The sequence below is a fragment of the Phytophthora sojae genome (assembly GCF_000149755.1).
Source record: "Phytophthora sojae unplaced genomic scaffold PHYSOscaffold_1, whole genome shotgun sequence".
Taxonomy (NCBI): domain Eukaryota; phylum Oomycota; class Peronosporomycetes; order Peronosporales; family Peronosporaceae; genus Phytophthora; species Phytophthora sojae.
Window position 1 is genome coordinate 4,561,312 of NW_009258115.1, and position 18,722 is coordinate 4,580,033.

Below are 18,722 nucleotides of genomic sequence, written 5' to 3' on the forward strand. Positions count from 1 at the left end.
TTCAGAAGTTCATACACCTTAGTTCACAGGTGTGGTGCAATGGACCTTGGACGCTGGGCAACAGGTTTAGCGCCGCCTACATCCAGGTCACAAACCACTCCACGGGCAGGTGGGGGAGCTGCATTGCCGTCTCCCAAGAAGATCTTCCGATGATATTCCAGAATTCGCCTCACTTGGTCTACCATCTCGGGCGTCGTTTTCCCAGGGACTCCAACATCTGCCTCCTCGATCTTGCACTCAGGGGTCAAGTCACGCATCTCAGGAAGCATAACCAACTGATCACGCAACTGAGAGAGCAACTCACTTCCTTCACGTATGTAGATCGCAGGCTCGTAGTCGAGGTCCAAGTCTCTTGACGACTGCGACGAGTAGGGTATGTGCGTGTGGGCGTACACCCGAGTGCCTTGAGCAGGCGCACGAGCGGAACTCAAGTTGTGCACGTAACGTAGGCGTGTATTGTAGTTAGTCGGTGGTTGACATCGTACTAGTTCCCCTAAATAAAATAGGCGTGCTGCCAGTCGAGCACGCACCGGCGCAGTGTCTTACGCTTGGACACTGACGGCCAGACGGACTTCGGGCTGCATCAGCACAGTCGCGACCAAACCCCAAGCGTGTGGGGCTCACAACACGTTGCAACACTTTGGCAGCACGGATGGACATCACACAAGCTGAAGCTCAATTAAAAATGGCCCTGTTATGCCAGATTACTCCACGCAACTTGACCCTCGATGCGATTGTCACCCGCGGCAAGGGGGTCCCATTCACATCGGGAAGCGTTCGCCCTGGAGCCGCCCAGAGATTTCAGCTTTGTGGCATGCGGTGCAAATGGCACCACGCATGGTGTAGTCGGCACTTTCCAACTCCAAGCAGCGTCGGTGATAATGTACATGTATGCTGCCCGTAAATACAATCTGCCCGATCTTTGTTAGCTGAATGATATCCATGTTGAAGTGGCATAAGTCACTGACGCGTCCTCAAAGCAGGGACCTCGTCACGAGCATCGACGGGTTGGAACGAGATCAGCTCCCCGCCGAAGGCTGCAAACTCTGCATCGCTTTTCCTTGTGCACATGGCCCATGTCATGGGCTCCGCGCTGGAGCATTGGATCAGCTCGCACTCGCCTTCCTGTCACATCGGGCCGATCTATGTGAAATAAATCAAATGGCCGAGTCCGCTTCACTCGACTGCTCTGCTCCAGCATCTTGGCGTAATCGTTCGTGCGACAGCGAGTCACAACTTTGGAGCTCCACCAGCAGATCCTAGCAGAAAGGGGTTGTATCGATAGGACAGCTCCAACTGCAACATCGACGTCTCCTCGACAAGCACCACAACGCTAAAGTGCACGTTCCTTGCCGCCACCAGACTAGCGCAACGTTACCAAGCAGCAACAACTTCATTCAAGGTCTCATTTCCAATTCGGACGCACAACATACAAACCAGTTTCGCCCAGTACTTCTCGGTTCCACATGAAAATGCAGTAGATCGCCAGAAAATATTAAGTGTGGTCCACACTTACAATTCGATTGGCCAAAATAATATCTGCTACATCGGAGCTCACCGATCTCTAAATTGCTGACATGGGTCGCCTGCTCGGAGCAAGCGACCTCCCACCCGAGACAAAAGTCGCCGTTGCGCTCTTTCTCGTCGACCTGGCCGCCCATGGTACTGGTACGTCAGCAGCGGTTGCGGCCGCTGTTGATAGGTAAGTACCCTATCAAGCCTCGGACGGCGTGGCTGTTGAGGAAGGACCGCATGTTTTGTGCGCCCTGAATTAGTTTCTGTAGTCATTTAATAAAATTTGGGTACAAAGTTGAAGCAGACGGTGGCCGAGTCCGCGACGGGGGCCAAGATCCTGGCTAAGACGCACAAGCTGGCGGACAAGATCGCGGCGGGCGCGACCATCGTCGACAGCGCCATGAGAGATGAGGAGAGCATCTTGCAGGAGCAGCTCGCCAAGCAGCAGCACGAGGAGGCTGAGGAGGCCGAGCGAGAGCAGACCCGACTCAGGCAAGAAGAAGAAGAAGAAGCAGACCGACCCGAACGCGCCGAAGCTGAGCGCGTGGATCGAGCAATGGGACGAGGCGCTGGCAAGCTCTCCTATGTCAACAAGCAGACGGACATGTCCTCCTGGGAGAAACCCCGACGAATTCTAGCAATGAAGTATTACTAGACCGCCTAGACCCCTGAATCGTCTCACGGTGAGCCTCACCGGGTCAACAAAAATGCCACCGAGGGTTATGTGTATGCTTGCTTACGCGTAGCTGCGGGTGCGCAGCGCTTTCATGGGGGCCGTCAGCCGTGGTCTGGGGCAACTCCAGTTCGCAAACAGGTAAATCGATCGAGCCCTTCACCTGGCGCGCTCCCGGCGGGAGCCCCGCGCTCCACTTGTTCACATCGTCCACTTCAAGTTCACCATCCCGATCTTTCTCGTCGGCAAAGCTTGGCGACGACTCGTCGCCAAACTGCCGGTAGCGTTTATATAGGGGCTCCTTCTCGCGCTGCAACCACAAGTACACGGCTTTAGACGTACCAAGTCAGTGCCGTATATGTTCTGACACCTTGACCAACCCAGGCGAATACATGGTCATCAAGGTCAAGAGTAAGGTGCTGGTCTCTTGGGAAAATGACAGAAGTCAGAGAAAAGGTATCTGGTCAATATAGGACCCCGGTTATGGCAAGTTTAACACGGTATACCGTATTAATACCTTTCTTGTTATAGCAAATATGCATTCTTCATGTTAACACGCGGTATCCCAGCCTGCCCGCACCCCCCAGATGACAAGCCCTATGATCGAGAGCTCAATTGAGCTGAAATTTGGCACATAGTGTGCTGACAGCATAAAAAGATGTACTGTGAAGTTCCGCCTTCGTAGCGCAAGTAGAAGGTATGAATGGGCAAGGAACTACGGAATCTGCCGAAATGTGTAAATGAAATGTGCCTTTTCTGTCCATTATGGCTACATTGTAGTTTGTTTTATGCCCACAATGGACGAGTTACGGTCAAAATGTCATACATTGATTGCGATACCCGTCGACGAAGGGCCTCATTGACGAGACACATATCAGGTCTCGCTTCTTTGATCCATCGTATCTCCTCCATTTTCAGTGCTGCGAGTCTACAAAGGCTGCATCTACCATTTCTTGATCGGGTCTTTCCTTTGAACTCTAAGCGAGACCGATTTAAAAATGTTGGAAATTTACACTTGCCATCCAAAAAGTGCGAAAAGGTTCGGGTTGTTACAGAGACAGGGTGTTAAAATGTAGCTCCGTAATTTCAAAAGCTGGAAAATGATCTACTCAGGGCTGAGCTGTCTGATTCAAGAGGAGGGAATTGTAAACCTCGTTGGCTTGCGGTTGGCCCATGTGCTCTTGGCAAAGTTCGTTATTCTCTGGATTTTATATCCAGAGTTTCTCCGAGGATGGCACTCGAACCCAAACTAACTTTTATTTCGTATACTTCCGAGGAGCCCAAACTTAACTCACGCAGAATTGTCGTTACTTCGTACCCAAATAATCTCAGAACTTGATCAACCTGTTATATCATGAGAACATTCCGATAACGCGTCCTGTTGGGTGGTATTCCTTCTTAAACTTGTTCAAGGGTTCCATGTATGGTAATGATAGCGCTGATTACATATTATACTTATCTCATGCGACTGTAATATCAGATAACCGGTGTACAACGAAATAACCCTGGTGAATGTTGCCTGTGGTCTTGACATTCACGCAAATACCCAGAAATGTCGTTTGAATGTACGTGGGTAAAGCTGTGTTAATTTCACATATTTAAAAATTCTAATGGGATATAAGGTAGTTTTACCCTCCTTAGCTGATTTCCACTATAATACTGTAGAAATACCAGCCAGTCCAGCAACCAGCTTTGCAACCGTCGTCTCATTGGTTGAAAATTGATTAGCAGGTAATGTGTAACATTGCCGTCGCTTTGAAGCACTTTGAGGTAGCTGTATGAGCAGCGCAGCTGTGAAATGAGCTGGATAACACTTTTAGGAGTAGTACTGACGGCGAGCACCTCTTTGCAATGCACTATAGCAACTCTCGGGGATGTAATACTGACTGCGATAATGACCAGGCCCTTGAACTCCTTCAACTCCTTCAACTCCCGTCGACAGAGCTACAACAGCTCACGCGGCACGCTGCTGCTGCTGGCCCCCTTCATGCCGATCCTGTGACTCTGCGCCTACGGTAGCAAGTATTAGTCTGTTTTGCTACTCAACTCCTATACAAACTGCAAGTCACGGTAGCAAAACGGCGCCGTGTGGCAGATACCATACAAAACTCAAGTTAATTCGTTTATGCAGGGTTGCAAAGCGTTTATCACCCGTGGTAAGCCGTGTCGCCGCATACGGCGGCCTAGAGCTTTCCATGACCGGTCGAACGAGCCCATACTGTCGTGCCTGCACACGCCGGTGCTGAAGGCCTGTTGTGGTGGCGAAACTACCGGTAGAGCTTTCTCCGCTCCCTCCTGGTGCTGCTGCACAACCCGTACTACTTCATGCAGGCTACTCTATCACTTCCTCACCTACGGCTACTAGATAGGATTCAGACGCGCGCTCTACCCAGCTCTCACCGCAAAAGAGAGAACGCACAATGTAAGTTATGTCGCCATTTCAAATATTTTCTCATGTAATAGGCCATACTTGCCGCACAGTAGCATGCTCCGTGGGTTTGAAGCCATGTCGCGGCTGCAACCGAAGTTGCAAACGATACCGTACCATTTGGCTGTGACACCAACAACAATCGTGGTCGATACCGTGCAGCTGACCAATCAGAGCTGGTGATTTCTAGACATACAACCTGGGTTGCAAATGTCCGGTAATGTAGCAGTACTGTTGCAGCAGAGTCAACACTGGGATTTACTAACGCTACGTGACAGAAATACTAAAGCTCCGTGGTGGTACCCACAACGCCAGGATCATCTGCGTCGCATTTACCGGATACTCAAAACTTATCAACGGCAAAGTACAGGCTTTGACGAACTCCAACGTAGACCCAAACACACGTATCCCGTTGACTACCACTAGAACGTCTAACTCTGGGTAACTACTGAAAAAGAGCTTATCATGCAAATGAAGAGCAATATTAAGAATACTAACCGGTATGACGCCATTGCAACGGGTCTGAGTCAGGTCTAACGCATACAAGTCGCTGAAACTTTCTCGGCATGACCAAGTAGTAGATGAAGCAGAGGTAACGTTTTATAGCTAACACGAAATCAGTTGTGACTTTTATTAAAAATTTAAAGAAAAAAATGTGAAAGAAAACAAACATGACACAGTCACACTACTGTTTCGGCTCTCGTATCTCCATCCCTCGACAACAGGCAAGGACAGTACTTACGGGCGTTGGCGCTGGATGGCAGGTTGCCGTATGGCTTGAATCTTACTTCAGGCTCGGGCTCGACTTTTTTCTTCTTGACTGTCCTCTTATTCTTGGCGGTGATGGTCGCTGTCAGCATCGGTGACTTTGAGGTTTGTCCAGCCCCCATTTGACTCGTTTGCACTGATCAGTGAGAAATGCCAAGGACTGACCGTAGAGAAAATGATACTTGGACCGCTACGCCACCCTACACGACATGCACCGCAACGATCATCATTCTACGTTGCCGTAACGAGGGTGAAAAATCTACGGCAACTGTATCTAATGGAGCCACTCTCCTTAGAATTCCTGCAATATTTCAAGCCTCGTCCGTATGCTCTTCAAGAAAATCTTCGAGTCGAAGCAATCGACTTGGCTAGTTGAGAGGTGGATGATGAACAACACGCTAGCAACTGGCAGTATATTGCGCTAACGCTAGTAAAAAATCCAGAGCTTCTCCGTGTATACACGGCGTTAGTTCGTTATTAGGCTGCGGGACTGTCCGAGGCGGCCAAACAAACAGTTACTCTATCTTCCACACCGAGGCCTGCTGCTCTAGTATTCGGCAGGCGAAGCTCAAACGCTTCAAATTTTATGTTAACCAGCGATTTGAAAATGCTTTCTTTGTGTTAAGAAAAAGCACAAAAATCTTGTTTTGGCATTCTGTCTCTTTCTGTGAGGTACGGTAGTATCATAATTAGGTATTTCAGCTACAGCCTTCCTTTCCTAGAGCTTATTCAGGGTGTGCTTGCGCCTCACTGCATGAGGGAGCAACATGAAGCATCCAATGACGCTGAGACCCGTCCTTTAAAGCCACGTCTTTTCGAAAAGACGGGATATAATCAGGGCGTTTCGGCCAAACTATATAAAAGCAATAGAGAGCTTTCGCAAGTGTCCGAATCCGAATCCGGTACGGTTACGGCTACAAAAATAGGGCAATCGTATCTTTTTTGGAATTCGGATTAGGATTTCGATTTCGTAAATCCGGATTTGGGGCCTTCTTTTCGGACTCCGATTTGTCCGAATCCGAAAATAGTATAGTGTGTACCACATCAAAGTAGCAGTTTTGGAAGGCGTTGCTATATTTACAGAAATTACAAATTTTCGTATTGGGAGGGTTTGAGCGACGTAGGAATCAAGGAACGATGAGTCAGACGCTAATTTATGAGCCGTTCTCATTATAATCTACACTATAGACACATAGGTAAGTCGAATGGAGGCCATGGTGCCACTGGTACCCCTCCCAGACACTCTCACACCTCCAAGCGTTAGTAGTAGGTCGCAGCACATTACACCGGCAGTTTTTTATTTTCATAATTTCTTACCGTAATTAACCACCGAGAACATTCCTGAAACCTTCTTTCGGGACAGCAGCGATTTCAACGACGCAACCTCTCGACCACCTTAGAGCGAGAGCCACGACTTTTCGATATTAGGGTAGTTTTAGAACGCTCAAGTACTGAGATCTAGCAGCTGCTATTTTGACGACGCAACCTCTCGACCGCCTTATAGCGAGAGCCACGTCTTTTGTTTCTTAGGGCATTTCGGGACCGCTCGACCGACAACGTTCTAACTACATTAATAAAAAAGCAATAGAACATTACGCCGGCAGATTTTCACCTCAAGGATTAGCTTGGACCAGCGCGACGTGGCGTCTCATCATTGGTTGAAAATCTATGTCACACACCTTCATGTCCGCTTAAGTACGCCAAAAATTCTCCCTCCCTTCTTCCTCATTCCAGAATCTGCCGGCTTGAGGAAAGATGGTGAAGCTCTGCTGTGCGATCGTTGGCGCGGCGGGCAGCGCGTTCTCGGTGCGAGTGGACGAAAGCGACTTGGTGGATGACCTGAAGAAGGCGATCAAGGTGGAGAAGACGAACAAGTTGAAGGACATCGATGCAGGTGACCTGCAGCTCTTCCTGGCGAAGACGGCGGACGGCGCGTGGCTGCCAGACGACGACCAAGCTGCGCTGGATCTGGAGGACGGAAAGATTCATGAGGACATTCAAGCGTTGATCGATGGAGAGAAGATGAAGGCGACGAAGACTTTGCAGCACTGGTTGTTCGAGAAGAACGAGATGCCTCCACCCTCTACCGATCAGATCCACGTGCTGGTGGTGGTTCCGGAGCAAGAACACGCACAAACTGGATTGTGGCTTGTCACTGGATCCGTTGACAACGCGCTGAACACGAAAGGGATTCGCTGCAAACTGTACTGGATGGCGACGTTACGCATTGGATACTACGATCCTACGCGCTGCATCGGCAACAAGAATGTCGCGTTTTGGTATGAAGACAAGAAATTGTGTTTTCATGTTTTATTCGAGACAAGTACGTGCTTCTATATGCTGTCGCTGCATCGTAATACTGCTTCATTGAGGGCTAACTCTGTTTCTTTTATAGAAGATGCTGCTTTGCTGTTCGAAACTGACTTAAGGACTGGGCCACAAACGCTGGGCTCTCCGTTAACTAACCAGGTTGTTGAGACGCGTGTTGCACCAGCTAACGCTGTGTCTACTGATCTCCAGCGCGTCTTCTACTGCGACTACGTTCCAGACGATTCGGAATCTCCTCAAAACACAGTTTCATCGATATCGTTGACTACAAGCGTTTCGAATCTGGACTCATCGACTGACGAGTTTCGTTTTCAGCGGATTGAGGACGAGAAGTTCTTCCTACCGTACGGCAAGGCAGAAAGCTGCCATTTGGTGTCGAGAAAGCAAAGCAGAGACCACAAACGGGAATTCGCCAAGTACGATCGCGACTCAAACAACAGGCTTGCGCTTTCTCGCGAAATGCATGGTTGGTTCGACGGTATGAGCATTGAGGTTCCCATCGTCAACATGCTACCCGGATCTGTTGAAGAGAATCAATCCATTGGCAACAGACGCAAGGTACTGTGTGAGCGCGTAGTTCTGGTGTGTGTAAGTTTACTGACATTTGCGTGTAGGTCGAGGTCTTCGTGAAGGTTCTGGATGCTCAGTGCACAGATCGCGTTTTCAGTCGTTTGAAAGGAGGATCAACCAGGACGGACGATCCGCTCATGATGAAGACGTTTGTTCACGTGGAGGATCCAGAAACATTTTGTTTGTGCATGAGGTGGAAGCACGACGATAATGCGGAGCGTTGGAGAAGCTTTTGGGATATGACTCCTGCGGTCGATTGAATGGAATAATGTGGCTCCCGAGTTAAATACTTCGAAGTAGTATTTGATTTCTTGACATACCGTAATCTAGGTGTCAAGTGTCACCCCCCCCCACCTTCAGGCAAATCCCAAGATCATGATAAAAGCAACATGCAGAATCAGATATCAATTAATCCACACACTGTGATGTATTTAGCTGGTTAACAATCTTCCTCCCTGTAAATGTGGCGATCTACGATGTCGTCGTCCCAGCAAACGTCACCTACCTCAGAATCGATCCATGAGAGGCCCTCTAGCGACGCCACCAGCTCGTCGTCCACTTCGTCCGGCTGCACAAGCATACTCGGCGTGTTTACACGCCCGTCAAAGAGAATGTCAATGTGCTTGAACCCACCTTTCACTGTAGCAGAACTGAGGCCACTCCATGCTTGCTGTAGCCATCGTAGCACACGCTTACGATCGGGGCCATCTCTTTCCCGTCACCGCGCACCAGCACCTTTGCGCACTCTGCCTTCAGATACGCCGCCCAAGCCGCTCGCATGCCATCCTTAAGGGGCTTGTTCCAGGATATGTCGGCGGGTTGGCAGCAGTGGGTGTAACCTGGGGGCACACGTTCCAGTACCACATTCTTCTCAGCCGCGTAAGCGACGATTTCAGCGGTCCAGTGGGCGCTGAAGTCGTCCCAGACTAACATGACGGGATCATCCTCGCGGCAGCGATGTCCGAAGAAGTGCTGCAGGAACTTCGCTAGTCTTCCTCTCATGCTGTGGCTGCCTTGGTGTTGTGAGCGCTTGACTGCTGGTTCTGGAGTGCGAATTAATGGTGGTTGGTTGTTGGTTCTGGCAGAGAGTGTGGGCTCCGCCACGGGTGACACTAAACATATCGCTGCAAATCCTAATCTGAGTAGGCAAATCACCGCATCTGATTGGCTCTATCAACGGGGTGACACTAAACAACTCCGGACACTTAACACCTAGATTACGGTACTTTGATCCTGATAAATATAAAGTTATTAATATACAACGATGGCGTACTCTCCTGAGCAATACCAAGCTAGCAAGGAACGTATCAAAGCAGCGCAGAAGCGCTACTACCAGCGCACACGCGAAGCCCGTTTATCTTATCAAAAAGACTACGATGACAAGAATAGAGACCAGATTCGAGCTCGCAAGCGTAAACCCAAAACCGAACTTATTGATGGTGAAGTCGAACTTAATAATGAAACCGAACTTAATTAATAATTAATTTTTTTCCTCGGATAAAAAGTCGCCTATGATATAAAGTCAATCCTGATACAAGACCCAATATTATAAAGTCGTTTTTTCGGAGAATAATATAGCCACCGATATATAGCAATGTTCGCATACGAGCTTGAAGGTCTTAAGAGATTAAATATTAACCCAATCCGATGGGGTAGCAGCTACCGTATTAAGGTACGTGGCAAGACGGGGCGCATGGTATACATTAGCAACATTTCCCACCCCATCAACCAAAAATTGGTAGCGAAGCAGTACAAGATCAGTCTAGGCAAGATCCAAAAGAATTTGGCTGCTGATTTCAAGGAAGACAGTAAGTACCGCTTCTACCAAGGCAAACACATGGAGTCGCACCTATATGAGGGAATCCAGCCTGCTGACTTCTACGACAAGCTTGAGAACGTGCTTGCAACCCAGAAGTCTGCCTTCAAGGTCAACATCGCTCTTGGATACAAGCTTGTCAGCAGAACCGATGACAGCGAGACTCGCTACTTCCACCCGAATATTAGCAACACATCTGTATTTAGCACTCCTGTGGCTATCAACAGCAAGGCTGATATTCGTAAGAAGGTGATCTCGGAGATTCGCTCCATGGAGTTGGCTGACAAGCTCAACTACCCCAGATCCGGGTACATGGTGAAGGGTATTACTGGCTTCAAAATCTATATCTACCAGCGCGACCATGCGCTGGGCGATAGTGAGGCTGTCATTCCTAAGGTGATCCGCGATAACAAGCACGTCATCAACTTCCCCAAGACGAATAACAAGTGTGTCTTCCACTGCATTGCTTATCACAAGCAGGAGGGGGCGAAGAAGGATCCACGCAGAATCCAGGCTCTGGTGAAACAAGCCTTCAAGCAGTACTGTTCGTACAAGGAGATCACCTACACTCTGGGTCTGTTCCGCAATTTCAAGCCTATCGATATTCTCCAATTCGATGAGCTTGAGGAGTGCTTCAAGCTGAACATCAACGTCTTCACCATGGATGTTGAGACGGGCAAGGTTGAATGCATTCGCCGCTCGGACAAGGACTATGATTCGATCAACATCCTGTCGCACGAGAATCACGCTCTCTACATCACGAACATTGATATGCTCCAGCAGAAGTACCAATGCTCTAAGTGTGAGATGGTGTTTGTCAGCTCTGATAAGCTACGCAACCACACCAAGAACCAGTGTGAACTCGTGAACATCGAATCGTTCCCAGCTCAGCCAACCATCTACCAACCCGCTCCGAATAGCATTCGTTCCCTACTGACTAAGTACTCCATCGAGGATGCTGACCATTACATCGATCACTTCATTGTATATGATTTTGAGGCTATCCTCAAGCCTACGGGTGTCAAACACGGAGAGAATACTATCTTCACAAACGAACACATCCCTGTGTCTGTTTCCGTAGCCAACAGCTTGACTGAGGAGGTGCGATGCTTTGTCAGCGATGATCCAAAGGAGTTGCTCAAGGATATGTTCCAGTACATCGAGGAAGTTGCGGCTAAGATTCAGCGGTACAACGTCTCGAAGTATGAGCCTTTGCTACACAAGATCATCAACGTCCATGGTTTGACTGACGCTGAGGTTCCTGGCCTAGACTTGGGTAAGACGTACAAGATGGAAGATGTCAATGCTTGGATTCAGAACGGAGATTTTGCTAGTTTCTTCGATCTCCACAGCAAGCTCACATTCGGTAAGAAGCGCTCTGACTATGGTAAGCTGAAGCAGTGCATTGATCAGGTACCAGTACTCGGATTCAACTCTGGACGATACGACATCAACCTTATCAAGGCGGACCTGTTTGCAGTCATCGGTACTGACAACATCACATCAGTCATCAAGAACCCTAGCTACATGTGCATCGCCACGTCAGACATGAAGATGCTTGACATTAGCAACTATGTTCCGGCAGGCACCAGCTATGCAAAGTACTTGTCGACATATCTCGGTGAGTGCAAGTGTGATGACAAGATTCGATGCGTCTGTGGCCTAGGAAAAGGTATCTTCCCGTACGAGTACATTACGTCATTTGACGTACTCAGTCAGTCGGAAGTCCCTCCTAAGTCGGCATTCGACAGCACTCTCCGTAGCACTAGCATCAGTGATGAGGACTTTGCGCGGGTACAGTTCGTATGGGGACACTATGGCATGAAGTCAATCAAGGATCTACTCATTTGGTACAACAACCTCGATGTAGTCCCCTTCATCAAGGCCATCAAAGCCCAGCGAGAACTATTCAAACGTTTCGAACTTGATATGTTCGCTGATGGTGTGTCGCTACCTGGTCTCTCTGAGAAAGTCATGTATCAGACGTGCTTCAACAACCTCCAGCAACCAAGTAAGGAGCCTGCGGAAGCGTTTGACTTTCCCGCTAGTCGCTTAAGTGGATATAAGACCCAGGATGCTGATGCCGATCGTGAATTCAATATGACGCTAGAACACCTCAAGGACTTGCTAAAGCGACAAAAGTACCTGTGTGGGCTATGCTACAAGCAACTCACAGCTGATACTGCCTCGGCTGACCGAATCAATAACAAGCTCGGACACATCGATGGTAATATCTTGATCAGCTGTGTGGGATGCAACGTTGCTCGCAAGAACATGTCGCTAAAGGGCTTCCGCCACAAGAAGCTACTTGAATTCAACTCAGACAGGTTGGTGTACAATATCGATAGAGAGGAGAAGGACATCTACACCAAGATGAAGGCGAACATTGCTGGTGGTCCTTCTATCATCTTCAACAGATACGCAAAACGCAACGAAACCAAGATTCGAGGGGGTAAGATCTGCAAAAAGATCATCGGCTACGATGCTAATGCTCTGTATTTGTGGGCTCTTGGTAACGAGATGCCACGTGGACGGTTGACCACCATCGAGGCATACACAGGGATCGTCGATGATATTGTAAATGGCAAGATCTTTGGCTTCCTAGAGTGTGATATCCGTACACCAGAGCATCTCAAACCCTATCTCAGTGAAATGACCCCAATTTTCAAGAACACCCTTATCGACTGCAGCGATCGGAGTGTCATCGGTCAGCACATGTTCGAGTACAACGAGGAGCGCAAGCAAAGCCGAGCAAAGCCGGCTCGCAAACTCATCGGGAGCTACTTTGGTGAGAAGATCCTCATTTATGCACCGCTACTCAAATGGTACATTTCTCATGGCATGGAGATCACCAAGACTTACAGCTTCATCAGGGCTAGCTCTCACAAGGCATTTGCTCCATTCATGGAAGCCGTATCGAACGCGCGACGGGAAGGTGATGCCGATAAGTCTAAGGCCATGATTGCTGAGATGATGAAACTAGTAGGTAATTCAGCGTTCGGTCGCAGTGGCATGGACATGAGCAAGCATAAGGAGGTCAAGTATGAGTCGGATGAGAAGGCAATTAAATCGAAGATTGAGCACTTCACCTTCCATGGAATGGAAGAGTTGAATGATTCATGTGAATTCACAATGAAGAAGAGAAAGCTCAACAACAAGAACCCAATTCATCTCTCAATTGCAATCTATCAGCTCGCTAAGCTCCGCATGCTCGAGTTCTACTACGATTGTATTGACTTCTACTTCGACCGCTCAAATTTTCAGTATCAGGAGATGGACACCGACTCTGGCTACATCGCTTTCAGCTGTGAAAAGCCATTTGAGGAGTGCATCAAGCCTGAGCTTCGTGAGCATTCTCAGCAGCACAAGTATGAGTGGTTCCCGCGCGACTATAATGAGACTGTAGCCAAGTTTGACCGTCAAGCCCCTGGTTTATTTAAGGAAGAGTGGTCTGGTGATGCTATGGTATCATTGTCCTCTAAGAACTACATTTGCTACCTACCAGACGAATCTTACAAGGTCAAGGTTTCAGCGAAGGGAGTCCAGCAGAGCGGTGACCGCAACGGTGATGTCCTCAACCCAGATGGATTTGAATCAGGTGTTCGCGATCGCATCACGCTACAGGGTACCAACAAGGGGTTTAGACTCAGTAAGGAGAGTAAGTCAATCATTACATACACCCAAACTAAAACAGCTCTAAACTACTACTATGACAAGCGCCGTGTACTTGCGGATGGTATCACCACCGAACCGCTCGACATATAAGCAACTACCTGGCAGGGGATTTGTTTTTGTTTTATAACCATATAGAGGGATGGATCAGCTGTTGTCCAAATTATACTATGACCCCAAAACGGGCTATGTGGGTGCCCAAGCCTTGTACCAGAAGGCTAAAGAACTGGAGCCGAAGATTACGATGAAAATCGTCAAGGAATGGTACTCAAACCAGAGCGATATTCAGCGATTTCAGGAGCAGAAGAAGCGATACGATGGGTTCAATGTCGCATCGACTAACCCCAACTCGTGGCAGATGGACTTGGCGTTTTGGGAGAAAACACCTATATTGACTGCGATCAACATCAACTCCCGCCTAGGCTACGGTAAACTACTAACCAACAAAACTGGCCCGATAGTACTAGCAGCGATCAAAGCTTTTGTCCGCCTCCATAAAGTGAACATTATCACAACCGATAATGGTTCAGAATTCATGAACCAACAGGCTCAGAAATTCTTCAAAACTAAAAAAATTGACCATTTCAACAATGAGCCTGGTGATCACGCCAAAATGGGGAAAATTGAACGCTTCAATAGAACGCTGAAGCAGCGCCTTGTAAAAATAGAACCAAAGCGATTAACCCAGAAGCTCGTAGCTGCTGTCATTGAGAACTACAATAGCACGACCCATCGATCGATTGGCATGACCCCCAACGAAGCTAAAGGTAAGGTAATTGAATCTGAACAAGTCCACAACCAGGTCGAAGCTGAGAGGATTGAAAACGAGTTCGAGGTCGGTGAAAAGGTTTTGTATCGACTAAACAAGAAAACATTTGATAAAGAAGCAGCAAGATGGTCTAAGGCTGTGTATTCGGTGGTAGGTATTGATGGCTACCGCATCCAAATCAAGTCAAAAAATGGACACACTCTTTACAAGGGGCCAAACGATCTAAAAATTGTTAAAGCAGAAACATCTGAAGCTACTATCAACAGAGGTGATATTTTAGAGGCGGAGAAGATCTTAGACCACAAAAAAATGCGATCCGGCAAGTACAAGTATCTCGTTCGGTGGCTCGGTAATGAACTTGACTCCTGGGAGCCACAAGATAATCTTAGATTAGTCAATAAGAACAAGAGATCAACCTTAGAGAATGAGTACTGGAAGTCGATAAAAAAATGAGTCGAACTAGCTTCAAAATAAGTTTAATAGAGCAATCCTCTGTAAGCTTTGACTCATCTATATCTATCATTTTTTTTTGAAAACGATTGCATAAATATATGACTTCATATAGATAAAAGAATGTGTTCCAACTGCGTAGAGAACCAACGTGAGCTTGTACAGCTCCGACGAAAGCTGTGGATAATCCAAGAAGTTAGTCGAATCAAAAATGAACTAAGAGATTTAGATCCAGTAGCTAATTTCCGGAAGACCGTATCGAATCGACAGTATCGCGAGCAACTTGAAGCAATATTTGGGATGCCGTTTCATTGTATCAAGGATCGATACATCAATCTCCTCAACGAACGAAACCGTATCTGTCATACGTATCAACCATTTAGACACGACAGTGTTATGCCAAGCTATTGGTAATATTTAATCTATGGTAAAATAATTTTTTATGACTACCATGATATATTTAGATGATGTTTCCCAACTTTACATCCATCGCTCAACGAGAGCAAAAGCGGCAGGAGCTACTCGAACGAGCTGGGCGCCGAGCCCGGCAAGCAAAAGCCAAGCGACTTATGTACGAAGGTACGTCGTGGGCTACTGATATCACAAATGGGATCACTACGGTTCCAAAGAAGACGACACAATCGGCACAGACTAATATTTCGGTTGGCCCTGTCGAGGCTACACCGGAAGAGTTAAAAAAAAGTCTGGCTGATGTCTTAAAAAAAAGCCTGAATGATGAAAACTCCCAGAAAAACCCTGAGTCCTCAACAATGGTAGATGCAGCCGTTAATGCAACTCCTGAAATGAACGATGTATCAACTACAGCTAAGCCCCAATCCGTTGACGCATCCAGTACTGCTAAACCCCAAACCAGCGATGGTTGGGTCCACGTGAGACCTGATATGACTAATGTTGGAATTGATAATAGTGCAAGAATGACAGATACTGGTGTTGGTCCGGATAGACCAATTGAAGATTTGTTTAGCGATGAAGATAATGATGAGTTTAAAGCAAAGGAAGCTGTCGCTAAAATCTTCGAAGTTTATCCCATTCTCGCAGATCTCAATATTCACCCTGTTGCTTCCAACGGGCGCCAACTGACCAAGTATTATATTGGGATGGAAGCTAAGGTATTTAGCATTAAACTGAAGAAATATGTACTAGTCCCATCCATTGATTGGTCTGAGACGTATGATCATATTGGAGAGGTACTGACTAGTGATCCTAGATTCCTTGCTTACGTCAATGAGAAGGAGCGTCGTAATGAAATGTCTAAAGAGGATAAAAATAGTCCATACCAGGTTTGGGAAATTATTGGCTCAAAGCGAAAAAGAACCAATGCCTCAGAAGGGGATTATTCAAACCGCTCTAAACAGAGGCTTGACGATAGTTTTGTGTTCGATACTGGAACATCCACAAGTTCCGATCAAATGGATAGCAAGCTGAAACTGTTTTGGACAATTAGCAAAAATAAGGAAGTACTTGAATCTAACGGTTTGACGAAGAAGATTGTTCCAATTCTTAATGCTTCCGCAAAATCTTCTCCTATTGACAAAGATGGCTATGTTTGGATCAATGCCAATAGCATTAGCGTTTACGGGAAAGACAATCACTCAGAAAGTGAACTGGATTATGACATTCCAGTCTTTCATTAATATGACTAACGATAGAGGTATCGACTTGGAACTTGTCGGTAGCAATGAGACAAAATCCATAAATGAATTTACCCCCGTTAATGGTGAAGCTCAGCATGGATTAATGAGCGGAATTGATGAAGACATGGACCCAACCCTATCAAATGCTGATAACGACGCTAAGAATATCTTAACTGATTACTTCACCCAGTTGCAGGCTAATAGTGTTGATATTCCTTTTCGTCTACAGCCAATCGTTAAAATCAGCGGAGTTGTTAAACCCCATCCATCGTACTACTTTGGACAGCCATCGGGGTCTAGACCCCTGAATATTTTAAATCGTGAAAGCAAATCATACAAGCAGGTGTCTGGTGTAGCTTGGAAGGGTCTCATGAAGAATATCATGTGGATGGATACCTTTACGTCTCTACTCAACGGAGTTGAAGACTTGGATCGATATCTTAGTGAGGTTGAATATCCCTTCCCATCGAGCGATGCAGAAGCAGCTAAGATAGTTAAAGAAAAGGAGATTGATAAGGAAAGACGCACAAATCTGGATGATAATCTTGAGATACTGAATGAAGCTATTCTAAAGTCTGTCCATGATATCAGACAACAAAGCGTTGAAGAGTATGAATACGATGACAGCTTGCAAAAGCTTCACGATGAGTCAGAAGCGGCTTTCCAGGCGTACGGCGAGGCTCAGAAGCGCTATGAAGAAGCAAAAGAGGCTGTTAGAGGGAATAACTCAAAAGCAGCGAGATCAGCGTTGAAGGCAGCTACTTCAGCCATGAAAGCTACAAAATCGGTATATCAAACGAAGGCTAAGCGATACAACGAGGCAAGCAAGGTATCCGGCAGTGGAGTTAAGCCAAAGCTTCAAGGAAGAGGATTGCTTGGTGCAGGCGTTGCTCCATTGGAAGGTGTAATTCGCCGAGGCCGCACCTACAATCTCAACGAGATCCAGGGATTAGCTACTCCTAGCGCTTACACATATCGTCAACTTGGGAGCAAATACATCAGAATTCCCGATCTTGATGCAAAAACACTGGTCATTGTACAGCCGAATCGCCGAAAATGTGGTCCAAAATGTCAAATCAGTGAGAGTCTCCAAGGAATGATCCGAACCTTAGTCTATAAGCAGCAAATTGATCAAGCCTCATACGATAAGTTATCGATCGATGATAAGAAGCTTTTCAAGGAAATCCTAGCAATCACTCACCTCCAGTACAACTTCCACGACAAGCTCGAGGATCCACTTTCGACGCTCCGCGCCGAGTATGACAAGCTGAAAGGTGAATTAGAGCTAGGAAACGGTAATCCTAGCATCATCAAACAGCTGAAGTCTCTCACGGTGGATATGTACAGCAATCGTCTGATTGATGATAAGGAATTCAAGGAAATTATCACTCGATTACTATAAACTATGAAATTTCCTACTACTCTAATTATCGCTTGGGCCATTTTTATTTTCGGACTAATATAGCTATGTTCTTTTTCAACCCCCGCATCATCGCCAGTTCAGGCGGCAGCTATGGAGACAACAGCGATCTCAACATTGCTGAGCTGAAGTCCATCATGAAGAATCTAATCATCCATGACCGACCTCAACAGACCCAAGCAGCAGCATGGGCTACTGACCTCGATAAGTCAATCAAGAAGGTGGAAGCAGCTACCCAAACGGAAGGTGGACGGGTATGGGCGTACCAGCCGAAAAAAAAGTCGAAGAGCGTGAAAACCTTTGCTCTATAGAGATACTTTTGTTTGTTTCTCACGGTAGACTCTAATTTTTTTTATCACCGATATCGATAGCCATGATAGCATTCTTGCCGTTGTGGACATTGCGCATGGGGATATAAGCATTATCACCAATAGATACTACTCCATCGCGCATCGTTATTGAGCCGATGACTTGACCAGTTTCAGGATTTGTCAAATCCTTTGTGATCTGCCTTTTACTTGGTACGCAACCCATGATATATATACTCTACCAAAGATATTTTTTCGAGAACCAATCGGCTGTGTATAGATTTGATTCGTCAAGGGGTCCATGCCTCTTGTAGTAGCTCTCTCGGCGAGCCTTATCGTTATGATCGTAG

At 47.0% G+C, this 18,722-nt stretch overlaps 4 protein-coding genes across 4 annotated transcripts; all 4 read left to right on the plus strand.

Moving 5' to 3' along the window:
• Positions 1-1,659: 1,659 nt before the first annotated feature.
• On the plus strand, positions 1,660-2,170 carry PHYSODRAFT_321524 (hypothetical protein; the record flags this gene model as incomplete). Its single annotated transcript, XM_009516768.1, has 2 exons — positions 1,660-1,668; positions 1,811-2,170. 2 exons carry the CDS (start codon positions 1,660-1,662, stop codon positions 2,168-2,170), a joined length of 369 nt encoding a protein of 122 aa, XP_009515063.1.
• Positions 2,171-7,253: 5,083 nt separating this feature from the next.
• On the plus strand, positions 7,254-9,554 carry PHYSODRAFT_284138 (hypothetical protein; the record flags this gene model as incomplete). Its single annotated transcript, XM_009516769.1, has 4 exons — positions 7,254-7,707; positions 7,780-8,270; positions 8,327-8,599; positions 9,506-9,554. Coding segments are annotated over 3 exons (1,161 nt in total), but the record flags the coding sequence as incomplete, so codon positions are not given.
• Positions 9,547-9,759, plus strand: PHYSODRAFT_468558 (hypothetical protein; the record flags this gene model as incomplete). The annotated part of the gene is made up of 1 exon (XM_009516770.1): positions 9,547-9,759. One exon carries the CDS (start codon positions 9,547-9,549, stop codon positions 9,757-9,759), a length of 213 nt encoding a protein of 70 aa, XP_009515065.1.
• A 216-nt stretch (positions 9,760-9,975) lies between these two features.
• Positions 9,976-18,375, plus strand: PHYSODRAFT_321527 (hypothetical protein; the record flags this gene model as incomplete). Its single annotated transcript, XM_009516771.1, has 3 exons — positions 9,976-13,756; positions 13,974-14,198; positions 18,110-18,375. The coding sequence occupies 3 exons, from the start codon at positions 9,976-9,978 to the stop codon at positions 18,373-18,375; spliced, it is 4,272 nt and encodes a 1,423-aa protein (XP_009515066.1).
• Between the last annotated feature and the right edge of the window lie 347 nt (positions 18,376-18,722).